At 43.9% G+C, this 10,555-nt stretch overlaps 2 protein-coding genes across 3 annotated transcripts in view; both read right to left on the minus strand.

Moving 5' to 3' along the window:
• Positions 1-1,693: 1,693 nt before the first annotated feature.
• Positions 1,694-6,155, minus strand: RPS19 (ribosomal protein S19). 2 transcript variants are annotated; one of them, XM_083880660.1, is made up of 7 exons: positions 6,086-6,155; positions 5,888-5,958; positions 5,059-5,159; positions 3,410-3,468; positions 3,139-3,263; positions 2,440-2,494; positions 1,694-1,747 (listed from the first exon to the last, which is right to left on the minus strand). In XM_083880660.1, exons 2-7 carry the CDS (start codon positions 5,956-5,958, stop codon positions 1,721-1,723), a joined length of 438 nt encoding a protein of 145 aa, XP_083736786.1. In that variant the 5' UTR covers positions 6,086-6,155; the 3' UTR covers positions 1,694-1,720. The 2 variants fall into 2 exon arrangements, with proteins under 2 accessions (XP_083736786.1, XP_083736785.1); XM_083880659.1 differs by lacking the exon at positions 3,410-3,468 and having other exon boundaries at positions 3,139-3,322.
• Positions 6,156-7,512: 1,357 nt separating this feature from the next.
• CIC (capicua transcriptional repressor) overlaps positions 7,513-10,555 on the minus strand; it is a gene marked incomplete at its 5' end in the record, with an annotated part of 4,435 nt that continues 1,392 nt past the window's right edge. Inside the window, 2 exons of the mRNA XM_083880777.1 lie at positions 7,513-7,921; positions 9,573-9,704. Coding sequence (XP_083736903.1) covers positions 7,590-7,921; positions 9,573-9,704 — 464 coding nt within the window. The 3' untranslated portion in view covers positions 7,513-7,589. The remainder of the gene's footprint in view (positions 7,922-9,572; positions 9,705-10,555) is intronic.

Genomic DNA, 10,555 nt, shown 5'->3' on the forward strand with positions numbered 1-10,555 from the left:
AAAACTGTGGGTTTTGAGGTTAAAAATGCGGTTTCGAGGTAAAAATGAGGTTTTGAGGTTAAAAAATGCAGGTTTTGAGGTTAAAAATGCGGTTTTGAGGTAAAAAATTGTAGTTTTTGAGTTTATAAATGCGGTTTGAGGTTAAAAATGCGGTTTCGAGGTAAAAATGTGGTTTTGAGGTTAAAAAATGCAGTTTTTGAGGTAAAAAGTGCAGGTTTTGAGGTTAAAAATGTGGGTTTTGAGGTTAAAAGTAAAGGTTTTGAGGTTAAAAATACGATTTTGAGGTTAAAAATGCGGTTTTGAGGTAAAAATTGCAGGTTTTGAGGTTAAAATTGTAGTTTTTGAGGTTAAAACTGCGGTTTTGAGGTAAAAATTGTAGTTTTTGAGGTTAAAATTCTAGTTTTTGAGGTTAAAAATGCAGGTTTTGAGGTTAAAAATGCGGTTTTGAGGTTAAAAAATGCGGTTTTGAGGTTAAAATGGAGATTTTGATGTAAAAAACGGTGGTTTTGAGGTAAAAATTAGGTTTTTGAGGTAAAAACTGAAGTTTTTGAGGTAAAAATTGCAGGTTTTGAGTTTATAAAGGCGGTTTGAGGTAAAATAATGCAGTTTCGAGGTAAAAATACGGTTTTGAGGTAAAAATGTGTTTTTTTGAGGTTAAAAATGCAGTTTTGAGGTAAAAATTAGGTTTTTTGAGGTAAAAAGTGCAGATTTTGAGGTTAAAAATGCACTTTTTGAGGTAAAAATTGCGGTTTTGAGGTAAAAAATGCAATTTATGAGGTAAAAAATCACGACGTTTGGGACCAGAATCTGATTTTGGCACAAACTCATCGTTTTTTGTGGTAAAACTTTACTTTTTCTGAGAAAAAATTATTTTTAAGCGGTTTAGACCCAAAAACCGCATGAAAACCACAAAATTGTCTTTAAAAATTCCACATTTTCCTCTTGAAAATCTGTTTTCTGCTCAGACTTGGCCCCTTCGCCCAGAAATTCTGATAAAAATTGGGATTTTGGGATAAAAAAGTGGCTTTTTTGGGTTCTAAATAAGTTTTTTTTTTTTCCAACTGAAGGTTTGCAATCCCTGATAAAGTCCCAGATTGGGATAAAACTTTTTTTTAAAAATAAAAATCCACATTTTTTTTGAAATTCTGTAACACTGAAACATTTCCCCCCAAATTTCCCCATTTTGGGTGTTTTTTCCTCAAATTTCCCCATTTTTTCGGTGTTTTTTCCACAAACTTGGGGTGTTTTTTCTTCAAATTTCTCAAATTTTTGGTGTTTTTTGCCCTAATTTTGGGTTTTTCCGAATTTTGGGTGGTTTTTCCCCCAAATTTTGGGCGTTTTTCCCTTTAAATTTCCCCAAATTTGAGTTTTTTCCCCTCAAACTGTGGGTGTTTTTTCTTTGAAATTTCAGGTGGTTTTCTTTTAAATTTTGGGTGGTTTTTTTTCCTTCAAATTTTGCATGTTTTTTCCTCAATTTTTGGATGTTTTTTCCTCAATTTTTGGGTGATTTTTTCCCTCAACTTTCCCTAATTTTGGGTGGGTTTTCCCCTCAAAATTCCCCAAATTTTGGTTTTTTTCCTCAAAATTTTGGGTGTTTTCCTCCAACTTCGGGTGTTTTTTCCCCGAATTTCCCCATTTTAGGTTATTTTTCCCCAAATTTGATGTTTTTCCCCAAAAAAAACACACTCCAGAGTTCAGGGTTGATAATTTATTTATTCCCTCAGTGTTTCTTGCTGGCGGCAGCGACCTGGGGGGGAAGGGAGAGAAAAATGGGTTAAATAATAAATAAAACCTATAAATTAAATTAAATAAAACTAAATTTTAAAAAAATTGGTTAAATAAAAAAATAAAGTAAAAATATAAATGTAAAATAAAATAAAAAAATAAGAGAAAAGTTGGTTAAATTAAAAAATATATATAAATTCAAAGTAAATAAAAATGAGAAAAATTGATTAAAAAATAAAATAAAAATATAAATGTAAAATAAAATAAAAAGATAAGAGAAAAATTGGTTAAATTAAAATATATATAATATCAAAGTAAATAAAAATGAGAAAAATTGGTTAAATGAAAATATAAAATAAAAATATAAAAATAAAATTAAGATAAAACTTGGTTAAATAAAAAATAAAAATAAATATAAATACAAAAGGAGCTAAAAAAAGAGAGAAAAATCGGTTAAATGAAAAAATAAAATATATGAATATAAAATAAAAATAAGAAAAATTGGTTAAATAACAAATATAAAATAAAGTTTAAAAATTGGTTAAATAAAAATAAAAAATATAAAATAATTGTGAAAAAAAAATAAAATATAAGTATAAAAAAAAATTTAAAAATAAGAGAAAATCGTTTCAATAAAAAAATAAAAAATATAAATATGAAATAAAATAAAAACTGGTTAAAACAATTGAAATTTCCCTGAATTTTGAGCCTCACCTGCCCCGCGATGCGATCGAGGTCCCGCTGCCCCTGGGGGGTCAATTTACGGCCCCTGGAGGAGAAAAAAGGGGGAAAAATTGTTAAAATTGGGTCAAAATGGGATTAAAAAGGGATTAAAATGAGATGAAAAATGTTAAAAATGGGATTAAAAGGGGATGAAAATGGTGAAAATTGGGAAATGTCATTCATTGCAACAGCCCAACCCCACCAATTCCCACAGTAAAACCCCCCAAAAATCCCCAAATCCACATTTTTATCCCAAAAAATCCCCTAAATTCTCATTTCTAACTTTAAAAATCCCCAAAATCCTGTTTTTCCCCCCAAAATCCTCATTTTTTACCCCAAAATTTTAATTTTTCACTCCAAAACCAAACCAATTACATTACAATGACCAAATTCCCACACAGTAAAAAAAAAAAAAATCCCAAAATTCCCATTTTTCACTCCAATATTTCTATTTTTAACCCCAAAAAATCCCTAAAATTTTAGTTTTTCACCCCAAATTCTCCGTTTTTTATCCCAAAATCCTCATTTTTCATATCAAAACCAAACCAACCCATCCCAGTCTTTTTCCTTTACCTTGAGCTCCCCCTACTGGACACTGTCTGTCATTACAACAACCAAACCCCACACAGTAAAAACCCTTAAAAACCCAAAAAAACCCCCAAAATTTCCGTTTTTCACCCCAAATCTCACCCGTCCTGGTCTTTCTCCACCACCTTGAGCGCCTCGAGCGCCTGCAGGACCCTCCTGGCCACGGCGCCGGAGCCGCGGCTGAAGTGGCTGGGCCGGACCCCCCGGCGCTGCCGCCCCCCGTAAACCTTGGCCATGGAGCCGACCCCGGCCCCGCCCCGCAGGTACAGGTGTCGGGCTGTGGAGGCTGAGGGGGGAAAAACAGGGGTTTAGGGTGGGTTTTGGGGTGTTTTGGGTGGGTTTTGGGGGGGATTTGGGGGGTCCTGGGGCAGACCTTGGCCATGGAGCCGACCCCGGCCCCGCCCCGCAGGTACAGGTGACGCGCTGTGGAGGCTGAGGGGGAAAACAGGGGTTAAAGGTGGGTTTTGGGGGGTCTTGGAGGGGATATGGGGGGTCCTGGGGGGGTTTTGGGGGGTCTTGGAGGGGGGTTTTGGGGCAGACCTTGGCCATGGAGCCGACCCCGGCCCCGCCCCGCAGGTAAAGGTGACGCGCTGTGGAGGCTGAGGGGGAAAACAGGGGTTAAAGGTGGGTTTGGGGGGGTCTTGGAGGGGATATGGGGGGTCCTGGGGGGGTTTTGGGGGGTCTTGGAGGGGGGTTTTGGGGCAGACCTTGGCCATGGAGCCGACCCCGGCCCCGCCCCGCAGGTAAAGGTGACGCGCTGTGGAGGCTGAGGGGGAAAACAGGGGTTAAAGGTGGGTTTTGGGGGGTCTTGGAGGGGGGGTCCTGGGGCAGACCTTGGCCATGGAGCCGACCCCGGCCCCGCCGGTAAAGGTGTCGGGCTGTGGAGGCTGAGGGGGAAAAATGAGGGGTTAAAGGTGGGTTTTGGGGGCTTTGGGTGGATTTGGGGGGGTTTTGGGGGGTCCTGGGGGGGTTTTGGGGGGTCTTGGAGGGGATATGGGGGGTCCTGGGGGGGTTTTGGGGGGTCCTGGGGCAGACCTTGGCCATGAAGCCGACCCCGGCCCCGCCCCGCAGGTACAGGTGTGGGGCTGTGGAGGCTGAGGGGGGAAAAATGAGGTTTTGGGGGGTCCTGGGTGGATTTTGGGGGGTCTTGGAGGGGGTTTCGGGGGTCTTGGAGGAGGTTTGGGGGGTTTAAGGTGGATTTGCGGGGTCCAAGGTGGATTTTGGGGTGTCAAAGTAGGATTTTGGGGGGTCCAAGGTGGATTTTTTGGAGGTCCAAGGTGGATTTTTTGGAGGTCCAAGGTGGATTTTGAGGAGTCCAGGTTGGATTTTGGGGCGTCCTGGCTCGATTTTTGGGGTGTCAGGAGTTAATTTTGGAGGGTTTAGAGTCGGTTTTGGGCTGTTTTGGGTGGATTTCAGGGAGTCCTGGGTGGATTTTGGGGGGTCCAGGGTGGATTTTTAGAGGGTCAAGAGTAGATTTTGGAGAGTCCAAGGCGGATTTTGGGGTGTTCTGGGTGGATTTTGGGGTGATTTGGGGTGTCAAAGTAGGATTTTGGGGGGGTTTAGAGTGGAATTTTTGGATAGTCCAAGGTGGATTTTAGGGAGTCCAGGGTGATTTTGGGAGTTTAGTGTAAATTTTAGGGGTTTAAAGTGAATTTTGGGGAGTCCAGAGTGGATTTTGGGGTGTCCTGGTTTGATTTTGGGGTGTCCAGGGTGGATTTTGGGCTGTTTTGACGTGTCCAGTGTAAATTTTGAGACTCCAGGATGGATTTTGGATGGTCGAGAGTGAATTTTGGAGGGTCCAGGATGGATTTTGGACTGTTTTGGGTGGATTTTGGGGTGGCAAAGTTGGACTTTTGGATAGTTTTGGGCGGATTTGGGGCTCCAGGATGGATTTTGGGCTTCTTTTGGGTGAATTTTGGGCTTTTTTTGGGCGGAATTTTTGACTTTTTGGGCGGAAATTTTGACTTTTTTGGGTATTTCTTGCCCTCCTCTCCTGATTTTTTGATTTGGGGAGTGTTTTACCTGCCCGAGTGTAAAACCAGTTCTCGTCATACGGCGCCAGTTCCTTGTGTTTGGCCAATTTCACCGTGTCCGCCCATTCAGGCACCTTCAGCTTCCCCGACCTGCAAAAAACGGGATAAAAATGGGGAAAAACTAGAGAAAAACTGGGGAAAAAATGGGAAAAAATTGGGAATAAAACCGGGAAAAAATCTGGGATAAAACCGAGGATAAACCGTGAATAAAATGGGAATAAACCGAGGATAAACCCAAGATAAAACCGGGATAAAACTGGGTTAAAATCGGGGATAAACCGAGATACAACTGGGATAAAAGCGGGAATAAACCGGGGATAAAACCGGGAATAAAATAGGAATAAACCGGGGAAAAACCGGGGTAAAACTGGGGATAAAACCGGGGTAAAACTGGGGATAAACCGGGAATAAAATGGGAATAAACCGTGGATAAAACTGGAGATAAAATAGGAATAAATTGGGAATAAACCGGGGATGAAACCGGGATAAAACCAGGATAAAATGGGAATAAAACCCGGAACAAAACCGGGAATAAAATGGGGATACCGCGAAAAAAAAACCGGGATAAAAAGCGGGAATAAAATGGAAATAACCGGGGATAAAACTGGGATAAAACCGGGATAAACCGGGGATAAAACCAGGAATAAAACCGGGATAAAATGAGAATGAAACCGGGAATAAAATGGGAATAAACCGGGGAATAAAACCGGGAATAACCCTCAGGAAACCCCCTCCCCAACCCCTCCGTTCCCCCCGATCTCCCCCGGGATTTCCCCCCGTTTTCTCCCCGCTTTCCCCTGTTTCATCCCCGGCCTCACTTCTTGAGGAAGGCGGCGAGGGCCCTCACGAACTCCTGCTGGTTCACGTCCTTCACCGTCACTCCGGGCATCTGTTTGAACACACACCGGGGTTATTCCCCCCCGCTTTTCCCTCAGTTTTGCCCTTTTTTGCCGGTTTTTTTGCCCTTTTTTGCCCTTTTTTTGCCGTTTTTTGCCGGTTCCCGCTCCCGCCCTCACCTCGCCGTCGTCGCAGCCGCGCCGGAAGAGGCCGCGCGCGGGGCCGCCCGGGCTAAAGCGGCAGGGGCTGAGATCTCGCGAGGCTCCTCTCGGCCAATCATCGCCGGCGAGATTTAGCACTGGCGAATCAGCGATGAGGGAGGGCGGGGAGTGGGCGGGATGCGTGTCGCTGATTGGTTGGTTCCGGCGGTTCTTTCCCCCCCCTCACTCCGGGAGGCGGGAATGGTGCGGTCCGACTGGCCACGCCCACCGGGCTGAGGGCGCTGCTGATTGGTCGGTGTGGGGTTGTGGCTCCGCCCCCTCGGTAAGTCCTTAAAGGGTCCCCAAAGGGTCCCAGGGTGTCCCAGTGACCCCCAGAGTGTCCCCAGGTGTCACCACGGTGTCGTCAGGGTGTCTTAATGTCCCTATGACACCCCTGGGTGTCCCCAAAATGTCCCCAGGGTGTCCCAGTGTCCCCTGAGGGTCCCAGTGACCCCTGTGATGTCCCTGAGTGTCCCCAAAGTGTCCCAACTGTCCCTATGACACCCCTGGGTGTCCCCAGTGTCCCCAGAGGTGTCCCCAATGTCCCTGCCACCCCCGTGATGTCCCCTCGTGTCCTAGTGTCCCCATGACACCCATGGGTGTCCCCGAAGTGTCCCAATGACCCCAAGAATGTCCCCAGGGTGTCCCCAATGTCCCTATGACACCCATGGGTGTCCCCAAAGTGTCCCAGTGACCCCCCAGGGCGTCCCAGTGTCCCTGTGCCACCTCTGTGGTGTCCCCAAAGTGTCCCCAGGGTGTCCCTATGACACCCATGGGTGTCCCCAGGTGTCCCCAGGGTGTCCCAATGTCCCTTGTGGTGCCTCCAGAATGTCCCAGTGTCCCCTGAAGGTCCCGGTGACCCCCACAGGTGTCCCCAGGGTGTCCCCAATGTGCCTATGACACCCATGGGTGTCCCCGAAGTGTCCCCATGACCCCCACAGGTGTCCCCTGGGTGTCCCAGTGTCCCCTGAAGGTCCCAGTGACCCTCCCGTGGTGTCCCCAGTGTCCCTTTGCCACCCCAGGGTGTCCCCAGAGTGTCCCCAGGATGTCCCACCCCCTGTCCCTTTGTCCCCTCCCTAAAACCTTCTGGGGGCGTCTCCTTTCCAAAGGGGGCGTGTCCCCACACACAAACCCCGCCCCCTTTCCCACCCCAACCAATCCCGTGTGGCGACACAAAGGGGGCGTGTCTCCCCACAAACCCCGCCCCCTTTCCCACCCCAACCAATCCCGTGCGGCGACACAAAGGGGGCGTGTCTCCCCACAAACCCCGCCCCCTTTCCCACCCCAACTAATCCCGTGCGGTGACACAAAGGGGGCGTGTCCCCACACACAAACCCCGCCCCCTTTCCCACTCCAACCAATCACAAATGAAGGGGCGTGGCCTCCAAAGAAAAAATTTTCTCCCATTTGTTAAAAGATTCCCGTGGCCCCTCCCCGGGGGGGGGCGGAGCCACCGCGAAAAGGGGCGTGGCCATGGAATGGTTCAGCGCGCCCCGCCCCCCGCGGGGGGAGAAGGGGGCGTGGCCTCGACGGAGGGGGCGGGGTCAGCGCACGATGACGAGGAGGGGGCAGAGCTTGAGGACGAGGGAGGCGGGGCCTGATTGGCTGACGCTGTCGCAGGGGGCGGGGCGGCGGTGGCGGGGGGCGTGGCCTCGGCGGAGGGGGCGGGGTTTTCGGGGTCGGTGGGCGGGGCCGGGTCGGTGGGCGTGGCCGCCTGCATGATCTTCTGGCGGACCTCGCGGATCTTGAGCTGCAGGCAGAGCTTGGTGGGGAAAATGTCCGAGAAACGCGACTGGAACGCCGCCGTCGCCTGGGCTGGGGACACACGGAGAATTCCGGTCATTTTGGGGAAAATTTGGGATATTTTGGGGTTTTTTTGGGGTAATTTTATGATAATTTTATGGTAATTTTATGGTAATTTTTAGGGTAATTTTATGGTAATTTTTAGGGTAATTTTGGGGTTTTTTTGGGGTAATTTTATGGTCATTTTATGGTAATTTTATGGTGATTTTTAGGGTGATTTTATGGTAATTTTGGGATATTTTTGGGATATTTTTGGGGCAATTTTATGGTAATTTTATGGTGATTTTTAGGGTGACTTTATGATAATTTTTGGGAAAATTTGGGGTAATTTTATGGTAATTTTAATGGTAATTTTAATGGTAATTTTATGGTAATTTTTGGATTTTTAGGGGTATTTTTATGGTAATTTTATGGTAATTTTATAGGCAATTTTATGGTAATTTTATGGTAATTTTGGGATATTTTTGGGGTAATTTTATGGTAATTTTTAGGGTGATTTTATGGTAATTTTGGGATATTTTTGGGGTATTTTTGGGGTAATTTTATGGTCATTTTATGGTAATTTTATGGTGATTTTTAGGGTGACTTTATGATAATTTTTGGGATATTTTTGGGAAAATTTGGGGTAATTTTAGGGTAATTTTAATGGTAATTTTAGGATTTTTAGGGGTATTTTTATGGTAATTTTATGGTAATTTTGGGATATTTTTGGGGTATTTTTGGGGTAATTTTATGGTAACTTTTAGGGTGATTTTATGGTAATTTTGGGATATTTTTGGGGTATTTTTTGGGGTAATTTTATGGTAATTTTATGGTAATTTTTAGGGTAATTTTAGGATAATTTTTGGATAATTTTCGGGATATTTTAGAGGTAATTTAAGGATAATTTTGGGAAATTTTTTTTTGTTATTTTATGATATTTTTTGGGGTATTTTGGAGGTAATTCTGGGGGAAATTTGGGTAATTTTGGAGTAATTTTGGATTAACTTTGTGATAATTTTGTGACAATTTCAGGATATTTTTGGGGATAATTTGCGGATAACTTTGTGATAATTTCAAGATAATTTTGTGATAATTTCAGGACAATTTCAGGATAATTCTGTGATAATTTCAGGACAATTTGGGGATAATTTGAGAACAATTTCAGGATAATTTTGTGACAATTTCAAGATAATTTTCACGATAATTTGGGGATAACTTCATCATAATTTTGAGATAATTTTGTGATAATTTCAGAATAATTCTGTGATAATTTCAGAATAATTCTGTGATAATTTCAGAATAATTCTGTGATAATTTCAGGATAATTTTGTGACAATTTCAGGATAATTTTGGGGATAATTTGGGGATAACTTTGTGATAATTTCAAGATAATTTTGTGATAATTTCAGGATAATTTTGGGGATATTTTGGGGATAATTGTGTGACAATTTCAGGATAATTTTGAGATAATTCTGTGATAATTTCAGGATAATTCTGTGATAATTCTGTGATAATTTCAGGATAATTTTGTGACAATTTCAGGATAATTTTGGGGATAATTTGGGGATAACTTCGTGATAATTTCAAGATAATTTTGTGATAATTTCAGGATAATTTTGAGATAATTCTGTGATAATTTCAGGATAATTTCAGGCCAATTTTGGATAATTTTGTGTCTCACCCGAGGGGAAGAAGCCGTGCTCCTGGAAGAGCTGCATGACCAGGGCGCGGCGCTGGTCCAGCGTCCGGCGCAGCGACGAGAACGGGACCTTGTCGTACTCGAGCTCCCCCAGAACGTCCTCGCCCTCCCCCCCTGGGGGGAAAAATAACACGGGGATGGTCGGTTTGGGGAGGGGGAAAAGGGCACGGAAAGGGAGACAAAAATGGCCCCAAAAATGGGCCCAAAAATGGGGAAAATAGAACTAAAAATGGGCCCAAAAATGGGAGAAATAGGACCAAAAATGGGCCCAAAAATGGGGAAAATACTCCAAAAAATGGTCTCAAAAATGGCCCCAAAAATGGGAAAATTAATCCCAAAAATGGCCCTAAAAATGGCAAAAATAGAACCAAAAATGGCCCCAAAAATGGGAAAAAATAGGACCAAAAATGGCCCCAAAAATGGCCCCAAAAATGGGAAAAAATAGAACCAAAAATGGGCCCAAAAATGGGCCCGAAAATGGGAAAAATAGTCCAAAAAATGGCCCCAAAAATGGCCCCAAAAATGGGGAAAATAGTCCCAAAAATGGCCCCAAAAATGGGAAAAAATAGTCCAAAAAATGGGCCCAAAAATGGGAAAAATAGAACCAAAAATGGCCCCCAAAATGGGGAAAATAATCCCAAAAATGGGCCCAAAAATGGGAAAAATAGGACCAAAAATGGGCCCAAAAATGGGCCCAAAAATGGGAAAAATAGAACCAAAAATGGCACCAAAAAAGGGAAAAAATAGTCCAAAAAATGGTCTCAAAAATGGGAAAAATAGGACCAAGAATGGCTCCAAAAATGGCCCCGAAAATGGGGAAAATAGGATTAAAAATGGCCCCAAAAATGGCCCCGAAAAAGGGAAAAATAGTCCCAAAAATTGGCCTCAAAAATAGTCCAAAAATGGTCCCAAAAATGGGAAAATAGGACCAAAAATGGTCTCCAAAATGGCCCCAAAAATGGCCC

Source organism: Zosterops lateralis (genome assembly GCF_965231275.1).
Source record: "Zosterops lateralis genome assembly, chromosome: 31".
Lineage (NCBI taxonomy): Eukaryota > Metazoa > Chordata > Aves > Passeriformes > Zosteropidae > Zosterops > Zosterops lateralis.